The sequence below is a fragment of the Pygocentrus nattereri genome, chromosome 6 (genome assembly GCF_015220715.1).
Source record: "Pygocentrus nattereri isolate fPygNat1 chromosome 6, fPygNat1.pri, whole genome shotgun sequence".
Taxonomy (NCBI): Eukaryota; Metazoa; Chordata; class Actinopteri; order Characiformes; family Serrasalmidae; genus Pygocentrus; species Pygocentrus nattereri.
In genome coordinates this window covers 14580976-14600389 of record NC_051216.1, presented here as the reverse complement: position 1 = coordinate 14600389, position 19414 = coordinate 14580976, and the positions used below count along the sequence as shown (strand labels likewise).

The 19414-nt window shown below is 39.4% G+C and overlaps 1 protein-coding gene across 1 annotated transcript in view; it reads right to left on the bottom strand.

The window, feature by feature from the left end:
• Positions 1-17803, bottom strand: part of ctdsp1 (CTD (carboxy-terminal domain, RNA polymerase II, polypeptide A) small phosphatase 1) — a 30106-nt gene extending 12303 nt beyond the window's left edge. Inside the window, exons 1-2 of the mRNA XM_017691536.2 lie at positions 17421-17803; positions 20-174 (exon numbers count right to left, since the gene is read on the bottom strand). Coding sequence (XP_017547025.1) covers positions 20-174; positions 17421-17496 — 231 coding nt within the window. The 5' untranslated portion in view covers positions 17497-17803. The remainder of the gene's footprint in view (positions 1-19; positions 175-17420) is intronic.
• Positions 17804-19414: the final 1611 nt, after the last annotated feature.

Below are 19414 nucleotides of genomic sequence, written 5' to 3'. Positions count from 1 at the left end.
TACTGAGATCAGGTCTTACTTTTGAGATGGTTCCATTCTCTTCCACCAGGAGCGGCGCATTGTTATTGACAGGCAGCTGGTCTGCTTCATCGTGACACAGGCAGCAGAAGAAACTGTGAAAAAAGCCACGACTGCGGGGCTTCTTAGAGGATGACGCAACATGCGCAGGAGTACCTGGAAACAGAGAAGACCACCGGGTCACTCCTGGACTGGCACGCTCCTGCGTACCGACCTACAATACTCATACCAACACCATAAGCACTGATCACTCCATCAGATTTCACATGTCATCTGCATACGTTATCAAGTAAGTACATATATATATATATATATATATATATATATATATATGGAATACCCTTGTATCTCCATTTCCATTGTAAATACCTGCTGACCTTTACATTTCGTGTAACTTTCATGATGAATGGACCAAAAGAAAGAGCCCAAAATTACTTGGACAAAATTCTGTTTACACTGGGTTTTTACACTGGGGAGATGCTGGGAGATTGTTCCAACAGCAACAATATATACTGAGCTGAACGCTGAACAAATAATTACATAATAAATCAAGTCAATTTTAGATAAATAATGTTAAACTGCAAGGCACAGCAAAAATGTGATCTGATCTTTTATATATATATATATATATATATATATATATATATATATATATATATATATATATATATATAAAATCAAAGCTGAGGCTTTGCTTTCTTGGTGAATATTATTCTCAGAATTTCATCTGAGAAATATTTTTATGCTGTGAAAATGAGGAGCGACAACTGTTGGCAATTTCATCGTATGAATGAAAACACCAGCCATGAATTTCAGGAAGGGTGGAGCCATGGAGAGAGGTAATTAATTGGAAACACATGTCTACCACACCCACAAGCTCCCAAACACACACACAGTATTCCCTATACTCACTACATTACCACAGCCACCCCACATTTCATCTCAGGCAAAGTTGCCATTCAAGCAGAGTCTGAGCCACAGGAATCTCACACACCTCAGCACTATCTGCTGTTAAGTAGGATATTTGTCAGTAAGTACAGCAGTGAACACAGGGGTTCAGCAAATAGTGAGACATTACGAGGAGTCCACGCGATTAGTGACTTATGTCCGGCTCACGGGAACAGCAGTGCCCTGATAGCATGCAATCGACAAGAATGGTGATGAGTGCTTGTGTCTGGCAAGACAAAATCCTGTTGACTGCAACCAAGATGGACGAGGTCTTGTCAGCATGAATGGTGAGAAAGCCAGTCAAAATTAAAGCATGAGTCTCTCCCAACAATAACAAATTAGTTTTGACATTTACTTCTTGCAAAATTTCACCAGGGCTCACCAGCACTGCAGGACAGAAAGAAGGCAGTTTAACGAGGTAGTATATTTTGTTTTAAATATAGAACAGCTCTTTAGTGGTGTATTGAATTTATGTCCCTTATGACATGACCTACATAATAAAAGTTGGCCTAATAACCTGACTCGACCTCAACAATACATGTGTCCAGAAAAAGTTCCAAAAGGTGGACAGTATTTTTCCGTGTACACTCAATATTTATTTTAATAGAACAGAAATTATGCAAATAAGACTTCTATAGTGCTGAGAAATGGACAGTCCTCTCCCTGGCTGTAGCCAGACAGTGCCAATCTGAATCATAGCTGGTAGGTGTGGACAGTAACGGGAAAACATGAGCGAAGGAAAGGACAGGAGACAGGGAAGAAACATCACGCACCACTCCATGTTCACTCTTCTGATGTTACACATCACAGAGTTTTAAATAGCAACATGCAGGCAGCTGCTGACAGTAGTTAATGATGGCATTCTCTGTATATATAGAGCGCTCCATCCAGGCCATAAACGGAGGCGCAAAACAAAACTTTGTTGTGTGTCCGGCCTGAGTCTGAGATGGATCGACCTGGACATATGTTTGCTTTATGCCGACTAGATCACCAAACACGATGTCAGAATTTTTAAATAGTCATAACATTTGGAAATAATATCTAAGAATGAATTTGATTTTTTGATTTGTTTCTTTCTTATGTCATACATTCTCATCTCATTTAAGAACCAAGAGATAACAGAAGTCAATGCTCCACCAGAGGGCAGTGTAGAGCATACGTCTCACATTTTGATTATATTTTTAGTCCAAAGAACGAAGCACAGAAAGACTCCTGCAGCCGTCTAATAGCTACCACACACAGGACAAGAAGTGCTGCACTGCACAGCTGTAACACATGAAGTGTCACAGGAAGTTTATTTTACACTCTAAAAATGTAAGGGAATACACCTTTCAGTATAATTGAGCTAATTTATCATGTTTTGAAACACCTAAATAACGATTCTCAAACTCATTGTTTTCAATCTAAACGGTACAGGTGAAACAAGTTACCATGTGACTAGACACGTAAGTTAACCTTAAGGTGAAAACAGGTGCTGCTCATTTTAAACACTTTAATTAGGGCTGCACGATATTGACATAAAATGCGATGTTTGATAAAGCTGTCGGATAACACAATGATGACATGAGAAGCGATAGATTAGATAGTCTCTGGCTGCAGATATTTTTTGGAATATGAAATCTAACTACTAACTGAGAAACAGAGAACAGAGAACCTCAAGTGCTTTTTGTATAAAGGCTACAAAATAAATAAAACAAATAAAAGCAAAATATATATATATATTCATTATTTTTATATAACAAACATATTCTTTCATTTTTTTGTTTAGTTATTGAATATTGTGGCATCAGACATGCTGGGTTGTATTTAGTTATAATGTTGTGGTTGCTTTTGGAGTGCAGTTTGGCAATGCGTTCTTAATTTGTCCAGGACTCTTATGTTGTAGAACTCTGGGGGTTGTAAGGTAGTAAGCTTAAGTAGCCCAGCTGGCTAGTAGAAAAACAGTATTGCCTGAGCTAGGCTGTGTGCTGTGTGTTTTCCTTTTGCTGCAGCTGTTGAATTTTCATGAAAGCTGAGTTTTGGGCCGATATTTTAAGGTTTTCTAAAGTGTGATTTGTAGTTGGCCATTTGGTGGAATGTTTAAGTCTCCCGTCTCCTGTGTGGGACAGCAAGTTCAGTCCCAGAGCAGAGAAGCAGGCTTGTAACAGTTTGTGCTGGTACTGCAATAATGTCTCTCTGGCGCTGCATGTATAAAGTAATTAGATCTGTTCTGTCATCACAGCTCTAATGATGTTTATAATGCAGTAACAATAAAAATACAATTTATTGTGCAGCCCTGCTTTAGACTGATGCTTTTCCCAGCATAAAATGGCATCTACGATGGATGTGTGGGCTGGGTCTGTTGTACAACCAGAGACGAGAATTATCACTCTGCAATGTCTCCCGGGTTTTGTCAAACACTAGAGGGCGCTCCTGAGCGGTTGATATGGAGCATTTGAGCAAAATCATAGTTTAGAAATGCTTTAACATTTTAATCTTAAAAAAAGCAACCATTTCCTGAACACTGAATATCATAAAACATTTTAACACCACTATTATATTTCTAAGAGCTTTTAAACTCGAGTTATAGGAGATTAAAACAGCGCCTCATGTATGTCCATGACGTCAGTGAGCGCAATCAGCCAATGAGCTGCTCCGCTCGCCAATCAATCATCACGCTCTAGTAGTAATGCCCACCTTCTGCTGCCCAAAACCTGTTTGCTGTAGAAAAAAAGGAAACATATAGGTAGGTATTTTTATATTTATATTATATTATTTATATTAATATATTTATATTTTAAACATATAGGTAGTTTTTTAGTGAAATACATGCTTCTACTTTCTAAAATTAAAGAAACGTCCTGGGCGAGTGATTAGAAACTATTGTAACTTTTTGTTTTTAGCCATTGAGCTCCATTTACTCCCATTCATTGAGCCCTCTGCTGATTAGAAGTCCTGTTTTTGACATAATGGGGAGAATAGGAAGTGGCCAGGCTCCTCATAAACTGGCACTGGTACAACTAAGCACAGTAAGTAATAATAGTAACAAAGACATATAATAGTAGAAACAACAGTAAGAATTTGGATTCTGCATGTTATCCACAATCCCATGTGGAAGCGTTTTTTTACACATTTGACTAAAATGCCCATTAAACTGGACACGTCTGTTTTAAACTGCATTAAATCTGACTGGGCAGTCCTGCTTGTCTGGGTGTGGGATGCTGTGATCCTCTATTCTGTGGTGTTGTAGATGCTGTTAACGAGGCTGCAGCTTCTCCTGAATGCTGTGCCACATCACCCAGGTCAGTCAGGCTCAGTCTGTGCAGTTAAAGGTAGCTTATCTGAGTCTGTTTTGGGAGTGTTTCCACTCCTAATGCAGTCCTCACGGCTAGAGGCCACCAAATGTCTGACTTAACGACTGTGACACACGATCTCCTTCTTACAATCTAACAACTTGTTTCACGCCATCCGCTGGGAGTGAGAGAGGTGGCAGCGTTGGTGACATTATGTTTTAAGCCAAGTTCGCATGGATGATTAACTAACAGCAGCTTTAGCTGACGCGGAACAGCGCAAAGACTTTTATCCAGGTAATCACAAAAGCCACAGTTTCTGCTTGCGCTCTGTAAAGTAGGCAGATGTTGTAAAAATATTCAAAAGGTATGAACGTAGGTTAATGTAGAGATTTTGTTCCAAGTAAATTTGGACCATTTCTGTTGGGCTATTCATCATGAACTTTTCACCCAGTGTAAAGGGCAGCTTCTATGTAGAAAATGAAGCGGAAAAATAACCGAAAAAGGGAAATAACTGGACAGCGACACGATTTTGTTTTGTTTTTATTTACATAATTTGAAAGTTTCAGTTAGCCTTTGCATTGTGCATATTATTGCATATACACACACACACACACACACTCACACACATATATGCATGTATAAACACCCCATATATTTTTATTTACTATAACCCTATAATTTTATATACTTAAATGATTATAATTTAAATAAAAAATATTTATAATCTGTAATATATTTGTTTTTTTATTTAGCTTTTTTATGTGTAATTTGTGTAGTTCTTTTAAAATTATCAAAAGTTTTTTTTTTTTTTTAAACAGTTAACTGGGAGTACACATTGTACACAAAACACCAACCTGCTAAATTAGGCCAGATCCATTCCCACTCTGAGTGATTAGAGCCAGAAAAGAAACCCAAGACAATCAGAGTGCAGTATAAAAAGCATTCTGTGGCTCGGATGGAACTCGGAGTGCTAAAGAATCCCTCTGAGGGCCCCTCTAAACCCACTCTCTCCCCCTCTCGCGTACCCTCAGGCTGGAATGCGGCCATATCGCTGGCCCATAACCCTGTGCTGCGCGCTGCTGCCCAAACCAAAATAGGAACAGGAAGTGAAGTAAGGGCTGTGGCGTGGCGAGAGAGCGTGGGCCGCATCTACCAGATCACGTTTCACACAACAAGGCAGGTACAGAGCAGACGAGCCTGGGAACGGCATGCTGACATAAAGCCACAATGCCAGGCCCAAGCGTGCATGATGCACTTTTACCGACAGGCACAGAAAACAACTAATGCTGCAGAACATCACAAGAAATTTGGACAGTGCAATGTGGCCCTGTCTGCACGGCTGACTGAGTCAAACCCAAACATGGAGACTCGACCAAGGGTGAACTCGATGGCCAGGCCTCTCCAAAAATAACCACACAATAACAAAATGAAGAACAGGTGGTTGGATCCTTTGCCCAGAGGGTATCGTATGGTGCTTGACAATGTCTTGGCGTAGTTTTTGAGAGGTCATGCTACAGGCTTAGCTTCTGAAAACAGTCTTCAGTAACACCCCCCTGTCCACGTTAAAACACAAGTGTGTGCAAGCAGCTAATCCAGTTCTAAAGTGTGTTTGGACTCAGAACGCAGGCCCGAGAGCGGAGATTACGCGGTTATGTAAGCCCTCGAGAGTTCTGGGTGACCGGGTGGCCAGATGTAGAGGGTCAGTGGTGGGGTTTAGCCTAGTCGCAGTTCCGGTAGCTGGGAAACAAAAAGGCACAGATTTAATGGGCCGTCTTTCTTCAGCTCTTATGTAACATGGAATTCCACAGGTTTTCCTTCAACAGCCTGGAGGGCAGTTCCAGGATTAACGCCAGAGCTGACGTGAGTTATGTGATACTGCTTCAGCTGAAAGGGTGTTTGTGTTTTATGTGTGTATGAGTGTGCAGTCAGTTCTTATCAAAACATGCAGCTTTTTAAACATCAGACAAGATTACCGCAGACAGATTAGCATTTATCATGCAACTGCTTGTAACTATTTCTTGAATTACTTTTTCCCATAAACGTTAGCAAATCATGCAAGTCACATGAAATTGCAAAAGAGCGTGACCACGTCTGGCTGTGTTTTGGATAATACTATCAATCCAAACATTCCTCATGAGCATGCCAGCAAGCACAGACAAGCTGGTTAAAGAGTGATGCAGCTCCGAGATAAGCCCAAACCACGCTGTGGGACAGAGGAATCAGACATTTAGGGAAAGGTGAGGACAAGGCTTTTATGTAACATCAAGGAACAGAGCTATCAGGACTTTTATGAGGACAATTATAGGACAGCATGTCATTTCTTTATCAAAGCATCACAGATATGCATGTACTGCATTTATGTTGGGGAGGAAGTTACATACACGACACAAGAATCCCATAGATTTTCCAAAATGTATGCATAATTAAAGAATTAAGATGTTTGCAAATGTTTTCAGAGTGGTTTGATGTGAAATTCTCCATTCTGGTGTAACCTGCTGTGTGACAGTGGTGGTGATAGGAATCAGACGTCATAAGAGTTTAAGGCTCTAAGAGATCTCCCAGAAAGTTATTACATGAAACAGTTATGAATATATAACTACATCTGAGACATTGTTTTACGCTCGTTTGGAGATGCTATTTTGGCCAGAAACTTTTTTTTATTTGTCCTTTCCTGGCGGAGAGGTGCATTCAGGGTGCTGCATGGCAAAATAGTCCCCAAAGAAAACAATTTTTTAGATTTACTACCATTCTACCTTTAATACATGGTAGAACTCTACATGTATATGTTCACTGGTCATTTTGGACAGTAAATAAAATGACTATATTGCATCGCCTTGTAGAGACCATGACCCCTGGTTCCTAACAGCACCACTGTGAAGAAGTGTGCGTGTGAGTTTTTCTACAGTTAACCATTTCACACCAAATCTGAATGACTTTGTTCGCGTCTCAATGATTGAATTATGCCGCATTCTCTAAGTAAGCAACGTCCTCCCAAGCACAACTGCAGTACATTCACCTCTGTGCTGTGTTAACACTTCTATCATCGTTTTCACGCATGCTACCTCTGCATGACGTGAGAAAAAATGTGGAACATTTAGTGTTTTATTTCACTGCTCATGGTAACAGGTCAGAAGTTTTACACTGCCTAAGCAAGCAGAGTGACAGAGCGTCCTAGACGCATCACGCAAACGGCACAGTATTTAAAGAAAAGGCGAGGAGCTCATTTTTTCCCCGCTAAGTAAAGCACACTAAGAAAAGCAACAACAGCCAATCAGAAAATATGAATAAATATTCACAAAATGCACACTTTTTAATTATAACCATCATCAGATGAAATACTAGCTGATCATTTTGTGCTGCTTACACATTTCCTGGTAGGTCAACCAGGCTGCAAACGATTGCCCAGTCAGAAAGCTGTTGAAGGTAAACGAAAGTACTTTAGTTTGCTAAATCAAGCTTCTTGCTCGTCTTTGTTGAGAGTTATACTTACATATTTATAATACAGGCTCAAAAAGGGAGGACATGACATTCCATTTTGTAAAGATCTACACATCAACCGATGCTAAATAACACCGTCACAGGGAAAATAGTAAGGAAAAAGTAGAAACCCTAATTGGCCAGAGGGGGAAAAACTAATCCTGCTGTGAAGTATGGAAAAACAGACACCAAGTCATACTGAGCACTGAACACAGTTAAGCTATGGGAGTAAATCACCCCAAATTAGAAACCGCTGCTTTTCAATTCTGGTATAACTGTCTTAAAATGAAACATATAGCCTACATGTTGAATGGGAACCCTGACCGTAGCATGACATATTCATTATTAAAGTCCCCGTTACCCCTGAAGAGCAAACATGCTCCTCTCACGGTCACAGCATACAGTGGTTCAACATAAATAACATTACAACCTTACAAGAAACCTACACACTTCACATTCCATGTTCAAGTAGAGACATTAAGCTTTTCAACATTATGCCTATGTGGTACAGTGTCATACATCCCTGTGAAATGCCAGGTCTGATCTACACTACATCCACAGTCATCCATACTGCCCACTCATTAGATCACCGTGTATGTAGAGCTACGCCAGCCATTTATCTGTATTATTTTTCATTTTGTTGTTGCAGTCATTCATTGCTTTGCAGCCAACCAGAAACCTAATTACACCATCCATCCAACCCAATCAACGTATATATATAAACACATGATCAGCCAGCCGCTTAGGTTTTAAAGGATTGTTTTTTTAATGTCAGTAAACGATGAAACCGAACATAATGACTAAAACACAATTTCCCACACCACAATCAATTTACCTCAGTGAAGGTAAAGTTTAAATTGACACCAGAATTCAAAAAGCTTCTCTGATGAGTCTGATTCAAATGATCAACAGCACATGTTTCTCTCCCATCATTTGGACATGCAGAAATACTGTAATCCAGTGTTTCCAGGGATCCGGAAATGCTTGTTCTTCATGGTAGTGTTTATGGTGTTCCTGCCATAACACATTCACTCAAAACCCCTTGAAACCCAGAGGGCTAAACATCAGATCCCCACTTCGTAACTACGTCATTTATACATTAGCTAGTATACATAGTAGTACCTGAATAATTCATGGTAGTTACTGAATGGTTCATGTTAAGATAACTGAAAAGTATTCAAGAGGTTAAACTCTTGATATTAGGTGTGCTGGTAGAGGAGAAAACAGTGAACTGTGCAACGCAGGAGTAGTTCAGGACGAAGACCAGGACACCTAAAATTAGTGATGAAAAATCGCAGCCAAACTGAAGCTCAAACAGAATTGCGAGACGCAGCGGGCTGAAAACTGAAACCGCAAACCAAAATAAGTTTATTTTACGTTTGCACTTTTTGATAAAATATTAAAAACTAGAATGTAATGAGGATAAAAAAATCTAGAGGCTTGTGACAGTCATTAGAGAATTGGCTTGCAATTATTTGAGCTGAGTTAAATTATTTTCTACAGTCAGTTGTCAGCTTTCCCAATCAAATGTTTACATCAGAACAGACTGGGTTTGGGGCTGAAGCAAATACATGTGAATAAAAGATACTAGAAAACATTTGAGACACGTTACAGTTACTTAAAAACACATCACAAGTTCCCCTGCCTGGTGCTCTACGACCTCTAGAGGGCAGCGTTTTTTTAAGCTGGAGGTGTTTCTGTCCGTAGTTAGAGCTGTTAATCAGTCAAACGGATAGCTAATCAGTCAGTTTTGTCATTTTAGGCGTGTATTTTAATAAATAACACAGAGAACAAAAAAGCCATATTTATATAAACTAAATGTAATGTAATGTAACTAAAATGTAATGACTGTGACAGGCCTAATAGCTATTAAAGCTAGTCTTTTCAAGGCCAAGGATAAAATTAAGCTGACAATGAATAAAGTTAACATAAAATAAACCTTCTAAAGTGATTACAGTAGGCACAGTATATGCCTCTGACATCCAGCATCCTCAACAACGAGTTGACAACAAGAGTGGTTGCTCATCCAAGTCAATGAAATGATTTTTTTTGTTATATTTTGAACTGGCGCTGTTTTTTAACTGAATGCATTTGTGCAGACTGAGTTGTACAGACTGAAAATTAACTAGTGATATTAAAACTAGATGCAGGAGCACTGAAGTGAAACATCACTGGTACTTCAGACTAGCAGAAGTGTCGGTTCTCTGAATGAGTAAATGTGTCTCATATCAGTAAACAGGCAACACTAGCAGCATCAAATGTGCTTAATTAAGACTTCCTTCTGACTTCATAAACTCCCAAAATGAAACTGAAAGAGACCAACAAAACATGCATTTGTGAGATTCTGTTGGCGTGGTTTTATAACAGTTTCCTCTCCTTCAGTTTTGCACACAGTAACTACTAACGGTGTTAATAGTGACACCTTGTGGAGAATCTTCAGACTGTTCAATACGAGTTCATCCGTTTCTAAACTTCACTTATGACTCATTTTTCCTGCTCGACTGAATACGTTTGAGTAATTTTAATCAAATGAACGCTTTTTGTTTTTATGTATTGTACTTTTTTACACACTTTCTTACAGTATAACTGAATAAGAAATAAATGAATAAAATCAAATAAAAAACATGAATGTTAATTTTGAGAAAAACTAACTTTTTTTTGTTTTTTCTGGAGGAGCAACTTTTATAAGGGCCTAATTAATCACATAAACAAATTGACTCCACAGCAAAATCTGTACATCTGAAGTATAAGCAATATGTATATTGTCTCTGTTGGAATAAAATCTCATCTCTCCAATTTGGTCATTTTAACATGTTAAATATTAGCATGCAATGAAAATTAATGAAACTAATTTTATGTATTTAAATTTAATGTAACTAAAATTAAAGTTTTTTTTTCAATATTTTCCAGTAATTCTGGACAATTTCTATCGGTCTGTTCACCATGAAATTTTAACACCATGCAAAGGGTAACAGGGGTAGTTTTCAAATTATGCAAAACATAAACATTTTTTTTTTTGCTGTGAACGACAGATAAACTGGTAAGTGACCTTCTCCAAGAGGGACACTAAAATATATAGCAGTTATATGTCTGAATCCTCTGAATGCTCTGAATCTCTGCCTGTATGTGTAACGCAATGCACTCATGGAACAGTCTCCTTCATTCACCCGGGCAGCCAAGAAAAAGAACAGCATTGTTTCAGCAGGTATGTAAATTTCTTTTAAATGATCTGTTTCCTGCTAAGTGAGCTAATGCAGGCACAGGTTTGCGGCACAGTGACGTATTACAGGCAAAAAATAGCATTCAAGTGACAAAAGCGCTCATCACTGTTCCTAAGCAAATCACAAGATGTGGAAATTAACAGCATGTAATGCTTAATTAAGTGGCTGCTTCAGTTCAGCTCAGGAAAACAAAGAAAAAGCCTTAACAAAGCATAAATGGGAAAAATCCACAGTTTTTTCTACATTTCTGCTTAAATTAACCACAAAGATGTGAAAAAGGTCATTCGGAGTCTGATATGAAATTCACCCTTCTAGAAAAACTCAGAATTGTTCACAGTGACGGTGATGGTAACTACACGTTGGAAGTGTTTAATGCCTCTAAAAGGTACATCACAGAAAGTTATGCCATTAAATTGACATGAATATGCTGCCTGATGACTGACACATTGGTCTATGGTAGTTCCGAGATAAGATTTTGGCCTAAAATGTATTTTTAACATATATGTACAAGTACATACAGCAAAAACAGTCTCCAAAGATTTTTTTTAGTTGTTGTTGATTTACTGTAAATTTACCATTCCCAACATTACAGAGGCAACCTTGACACATCTAGGTTTACTTGTCATTTTGGATACTAAATAAATGATCCCTGTAATCCCTGCTTCCTACCACCACTGTACAGAAATCAGAGCAAGTTTCTCTATAATGAAGTATTTCACACCAATCACTCTGAACGAAATTCTGAAAAACCTGTGGAATTCCACACTAACGATTCTTGTAAAAGACGCACAGGTTCTGCTCACTGAATGCAGAGAGAGTAAAAGCACTCAAGCAACTTTTACGAGAAAGATGTGAACTGAGAATTATTAAAACATGCTAATTCCATCAGGAAACCAATGACCTTGCAGTCAGTCCACAGCAAATCTGCATGCTAGCAGAGAACAAGGAGTGCTATCAAAAACACAGTGGTCAGAACAACAAGCCGGGAGCTCTGTGTGCCATGCTGCTCTCTAGAGCAAAGCTGAACCAGAGAGGAACTCCCCGCAGACCACCACTGCAAAACATAAGCTCTGTCATTCAGTCAACCACACTGTACTTACACTCCTCTGCAAACAGCTGCTCTGAGAACCTTCGGTGCCGCACCTCTTTAGTAGCTTTAAATCAAAAGAAAAACAGGCAAAACTGCAGAGAACACTGGTTTATACTCGCAAAGATAACACACTTAGCATAAATGACCATATTTACATTCAATATTTATTCATCTGGCTCATTCTCTTACACAGACTAAACTGCAGATTCTGCAGGCAGTAGACGAAAACCTAACTCAAGTCCTAGAAGGACTCTGATCTAAAGAGCTTTACCAAACAGGACTGAAGATTCTAGTTTGGTACTTTTGCTTTTCATCAACTAACCTGTTTAAGCAGTTCTTCACAGTCTCGCAAAGTTGATCTTCTGGCTTTCGTCAGAGAGTCTGGTGTTTTTAATTGCTTACTGTAGCCGAGAACAACCTACTTTGACAGGAAGGACCCATTTGCGAAATAATACAACAAAACCAACCACAGGCTGTGCTCTTGTGTGCTGCATAGGAGCTACAGTGGGGCTACAGCAAAATCATACCTGTGAAAAACGCATCGATATCTCACTTAAGGGCTTTAAAGGAAACTGCTGAATAACTTTTAACAATGTGAAGCAGAGTACCTTCCAAACTTTATCAATCCAATGATTACAAGCATACACATCTCTGCAAAGCTCACACTGCCATGGTGCACAGAGCAGGCAACTGCTTGGAAAAGTGTGTTTCCTGCTGGACTGATAAAACCTGTGTGAAAGTGTGTGTGCAGACAGCCAATCAGAACGAAACTGACAAAGTCCCAACAGTGGCAGCCACTGCTTACTATTAAGGGTCTAACAATTACAATACAGTACAGAAAAATCACAGTTTACAGTGTTTTGAAATGGGCTGTGTACCAATAACTGATATTTCCAAATATCATGATAATCTGAATACATATTATTATATATTATACAAACTACCATTCTTTCATTCTCTTTTATGTGCCATGGGATTGTTTATCTGTTGCTTTATTTAGCCTTTCCTTTTGTATAATCATTCTAACTTATGGTTACATACACAATCGAAAAAAGTGCACTTAATTATAGGCCATTCAAGCAGAATATCACCTTCTAACCACATATACATACTTTAATGTACCTGGAAAGATTATAACACAGACTGTCAGTCAGACTGCTGGGCAATATGCAAATGAAATAGATAAGAAGAAGTGTCAACAGTCCTGTTTGGCAATATTTTTAATATTTTCCAACTGTTTGCATGCAGAGAACCTTGTTACGTGGCATTTGTGTAGAATACAGTTATCACTATAAATTATTAGGTGCCATTAATAACTAGCTCAGTTGGTAATTATATGGTAATTATGTTGCCATCAGGGGAAAAAGTGGGCTATAGGATAAGGCTCTGTAATCCTCACATGCGGTACTCCAACTGAATTTGGCTCACAATGATACTGCTTATAACAATAACTCTACAGATGATAATCATTTGGCTAAACGTACACTATCACCCAAGTACAGTTATAAAAGAACTTCTGTTCACCTGAGCTAAAAATATCTGTGTGGAGTATAACGACATCAAGACATGTTCGACGCTCAAAATACTATATTAATACTATATTAATACTAATTAATACTATTAATATATGAACACAGGGCACATATTCAGCTGCTCCATATTGTTGCTGTGTTGAAAAAACGCATTGTATCTAGAGGCCACTGTGTCATATTGATTAGGGCTGTCATGACCATCAAATTCTAGCTGACCGTTCATTAATACTCATATAAATAATTGTGATTAATCATTTAATTGTCTTTTATTGTTTGTAACTATTACAAATACAAGCCTGAATTGGCCAAATAGCCTTACTTGTCTAGAGTTGCAGAGAAACATGTGTAGAGTTCAGCTACACGTTCAATGGAGTGAAATTATAAACTAAAAAAAAAAAAGAACAGAATTAGCTACACAGCTAACAAATAAACAACCATTACTCATTGTTGCCCTTGAAACCTTACAGCACCAAATTAGACGTTACAACTTCGTTTTTTTATCCTATTAAGTCTCTGAACGCATTTACTGCTTTCCTTTATGTACAGTTACAAACCAATAAACCAACATTTTGCTTGTTGCAGCACAATCTGACTGTGAAATCTAACAACTGTGGAAAATAACTGCAGCCTGTGTAAATAATTGCGATTAAATAAGTTATGTGATAAGTTATAAGTAGGTGATTATGTAATAACTGTGAAGGCCTAATATTGATTGAAATCACTGTGTTTTGATACACCTCTGCTTGATTTCAATTTAAGTGCAGTTATTATCTATACATTAATTTCCAGGCCCTTTTTGGGCCAAGAAAACTAGAATTTCAACTTTTTCCAGCTTGAGGCTTAAATGCTGAGTGTGCTGATTACTATTTAGCTGGGGTTGTCGTATTACACTCCCAGCACAGGGTTTAGTCAAACTAATGCAGTTCACAAGCTCTGTATTTACTCATTTAACCCGTTAACCTTCCAGGCTTGTTACATACTAAGGCTTATTCAGGAACGACCAGGACTTCAATGCAAACTTGTTAAGACAATAATGTGTGTGTGTGTGTGTGTGTGTGTGTGTGTGTGTATATATATATATTAGGGGTGTGGGGAAAAATCGATTCTTAGATGCATCGCGATGCGGACGTGAATGATTCTGAATCAACTCACAAATGTCAAAAATCGATTTTCCAAATTTGACCTTATACCGTAATGTTGACGGAACGCAAAGGGTGAAACTTGGAAGTAGGTGAGTGCAGCACCCAGACAGTCGGTGGCAGCACATAACAAAAACACTACTGGATGAGTGAGAAATCCGACCAGCTCTGCATTAAAGCCAGGTCAGATCAGGAGTCACAACCCAAATGTTTACAAGAGACATTTTGTCAGACCACCTCAGAAGCCACAACATTTATGTCCAGTATGTCTCAGTGTGTGCTAATGTCCTAGTATAGGTAAAATAAATATGAATGAAAACGCAGACTTGCTTTGCTCTGCTTTAAGCTTTAGTTAGTTCAGCTATAGCCGCTTTCCTCCCGTCTCCGCCCGAAAACCTTTCCTCAGAAGTAAAGCAGCTTATTGTAAAATGTCTCTCAACGTTCGGCTGTTTTACGAGGTGAAAGTCGCTTCTTATTCTCCAGCTTCTTGTTAGAATTTTTCTGTTCCACCTTAAATTCTGACTGAGGAGCCGAATGTAAATGCGGCACCATTTAAGGTGGAATGGGAAAATTCGAAAGAGAAGCGACTTCAGCTTCACAACTTTTTAGTGTTTGACAGTTATCACAGGACCTTATTTCACTGTAACTGAGCATTTTATCACAGATGATGGCAGCAGCTCATGCACGCCAAACAAAAGCAGTAAATGAGAGTCTTCCGGTTCACTTACCACATCACTTCTATTTGTTTTATTAATAAAAGATATTGGAAATAAATTCATTAAAGATCATTACAAATACCTTGCTTTAAAAGTACCAAGTCGTCACACAGTGAGAAAAAAAGAGATCCTGTATAGAAAAAATGATGCATCAAGATGATAATCACATCGTAGCCCTCTGAATCGTAATCAAATCATGAGGTGCCAAGAGATTCCCAACCCTAATGTTATATATATATATATATATATATATATATATATATATATATATATATATATATATATACACACACACACACACACACACACACACACAACAGACTAAATAATGGAATGCGGGGCCTGGGGAATAAGGGGTTAAGCTCTACTATAATGTGAAGGAAATAGTTCAGCAAGAAGATTTCAATGTGACTTTATCAAGAACAAAAATAGGCTATGAACCAAATGTGTTTATATAGGATGTAGTACTGAGGCCAAGGTCACTAAAAAAGTAGCTTATATTAATCTTCATGTGTTATGAACAATAACTACATAATAAATGTGTAATAATCCAAAAACCAAATGTACCACTGCTATGACAGAACCTGTCTGATGGCATTCAACAGGTACTCTTCTCTTGCAACAACTTAAGACTTTTGCACAGACTTTTTGCAAATGAGCTGTTCACAAACATCGCCACACTGAAATAAAAAAGAGTAGGAAACAGTTAACTATTTACCAGGGGATGTTTAAAGCAGTTTAAAGCATTCCAGCACTTTGTTTACATCACAGACGCCAACCTTGAGCAGATATGGTCAGATAAGAAGAATCCCCCATTTACACCACATCAGCACAGATGATGTGATCAGGGTGAATTTTGAGGTATATAACAAAATGTGGAAAACAGAAAAACTGCAATGCTTGCACCAAAGAAGCCTGTAACCTAGACATCGTGATGCAAAAAAATGACAGTACATCACATGATACACAGCCTTTGACCTGCAGTAAACAATCGGTCTGAACACACATTTTATCAGTGCTGACCAAACCACAGGTCCTTCTTTAGTACCACACTGCTGTTGGAGTCTGGAGCGGGGCACTAATACTAGACCTAAACCTACAATAAAGAGGATTTTCAAGGGTGAATCACCGCTGACATTACAATTCAGTCGCAGAATGGGCTTAATCCACGTCCAGGAAACCGGCCCTGAATGGGGTGACAGTGAGGCCTACTGTCAAGCCAAACCAGCTCAGGCTTAAAGAAACTTTAGAGCTTTTAGGCTGATTTTTTTGTCATTTGATCTTTATAGTTATGGTGAAAATGACCAATCACAGACCTCGAAAGTGATGTTTTATGGGGAAAATGCAGCTTCGGATAATAGAAGTTCAAACAAGAGAGTTCAGAGGGAAAGGCCAAGCCAGAAACTTCATAACAGCTAAATAACTGCTCACCAAGAGTCTCATCATTGCTCTATGATTGATTTATTAAACAGACCAATGCTCTTCTTCTTCTTCAGGTCTCCCAAACAGTAATCTGGATCAGGATTCCTCCCACCAAACATCAACTTTACAAAGTTCTCCAACAAACCAACAACTAGTTTAGGTCACTCTGATGCAATATATGACCACAACTGCTGAAGAGCACGTTAATCCTTCTTAATAAGCAGTCCTGGTCTGGAAGAGTTTGGTTTTCTTTTATTAAACACATGCCTGACAGAACTGGGCACAAAGCTGGACCCAAGCTGGGTTTTGATGGAGCCGAGCGAGAGAGCGAGTGAGACTCTCTCACATGTTCTGCCTCCTTTCCCAAACGAAGCTGAAGTTGCTTTCCTATTCGCCAGCTTCGCGGTCGAATTTGCCCGTTCCACCTTAAATGGTACAGCAGTCGCATTCTGTTGCAGTTGCCTCAGGCGCCAGAATACAACTGCTGCACCATTTAAGGTGGAACGGGCAAATTCGACCAAGACGCTGGCCAATAAGAAACCGTCTTGAGCCTCGTCTTCCCAAAGCCCATTCGGCTCAGCTCACCTTTCTCCCGCAGAGGAGCGCTCGCCTCTTCGTCCCTGCTCACTTGCGTGATGATCGACGAGGACGGGAGGTCCATGAGATCCGCACAAGGGTCCAGAAACGTTAAAGCCGCGTTTTCCTGCTAACAGAGCTCGCTGCGCTTAAACTTCAACACTGCACTAAAGTTACTCCTCCTAGTTACTTCCAGCAGTCCAGGCCAGGCCAGTTACGTGCATAATGCGCGCTCACGCCGGAACGGAGGTGACCCTACACTCTCATTACTGTAACGGAGCGAAAGGAACGCAGTGCAGCTAAAAATGAAAAGTTTCGCGGCTTGATGATAAACTTTGTTACAACATGGAGTTCAGCTCAGCTCTCAATTTCAAGATACAAACATGGAACTCGGCGGTTTCAAGGCACCCCGAGTCTTAAAGCGGCAACGCCTGATCGGGGAGGGTCCGCTCAGGAAGTGAGACAGTAAATGTTCACATTCATATTCATATTCATATTCATACTGGGAAACAGTATTTGTAAAACTATAGTCGTATTAAAGTACATTTTAAATTTTAAAGTACACTTTATCACATAATTTTATCATAAAACTGCTATATATATATATATATATATATATATATGTATGTGTGTGTGTGTGTGTGTGTGTGTGTGTGTGTCGTGCAGACGTCATAACTTTCTGTGAGGGAGCTTTTAGAGGCATTAAACTCCTCAGACGTCTGGTTCCTATCATCACCACACAATTCTGACTAAAAAGGAGCATTTGACACCTAATGCCTTTGTTTACACGTTAACCTTTTTATTATGCAGAACTTTTGATAATTTGGTGGAGCCCCCCTTTAAAGTTTGTGCTAAAGGCAGATAAAATAAATAAATAAATAAAAAAGAATAATAATGAAAAGGTAAAACACTCCAAATACAGTTGCTGCTTTGCTTATTTGCGTATGTGGTTAAAACCCTCTCTGCAAACACGACTACAACTTGTGGCGTTTCCCCTTTAAATTCTGCAAAATCCAACGCGCAAAACAAAGTTGAGCCGATCTCGGCCTCGCCGGAGGAGGATGCGCCTTTTCTCTCAAAACGCCTCGTTGTTGTGTCAACAGCGAACCACAGCGCGGACTAATGCGCGGACGAGACGGGCCTTTAAACTCTCGCTGCCGTCGATCAGCCCACTTTTCTCCCTTTTCCTCGCGTTTTGCCAACTTTGAAAACTTTCTTGTGAACTTTTCGCTGTGGTGGTGCTCAGTGAGCGGGGCGCCTTGAAACAGCCCACAGGAGAATGGAGAATAGGGAGAGTCCTCAAAGTGCCAAACTCGCACTCACGCTCAAGTTCAGCGTATTAGTATTCATAGAGCGCTGCACTCCAGAGCCTTTAGAGCGGGTCTAATTCATTACACAACAAGCCTTATAACCCCACCCCCCTTCGCCTCGCCCCCCACAACACAACACCACAGCACTGGCTCCTGTTATTCCAACTGAACTTTTCCTTAACTTTGTCTTTGATTTGACTGTAAGACTATAGACTGCTGTACAGCTTGGCTTCAAACAAATGAGCTATCCTTCCCTGCTGAAAGATGACCACTGAAACCTGATGGTTTTGCTTTCTAATGGGAATTGTTTCAATGGTTACCGCTACAGACCACTAGTTTTTATATAGGACAATTTTAGAACCCATTAGGTGCATCTGGAATTAGTGTCAGGACACTTGTTAAACCATTTGAGTCCTTTTATAGTCATTTACACTGTGATATTAACCCATCAGATAAACCCAGAATACCATTAGTGACTGTAACATCAGCAACCAAGAGACACTTTTAATGGTCTGTATCTAATGGCAGAGCTATATATATGGCAGGTGCTGGAGCCCATCCCAGTGATCATTGGCCAGAAGGCAGGAAATGCCCTGGGCAGGCCATCAGTCCATCACAGGGCAGACAGACAGACATACATTTTCACCCCCACACACACCCAGGGCCAATTAAGCATCTCCAGTTTGCCTGACT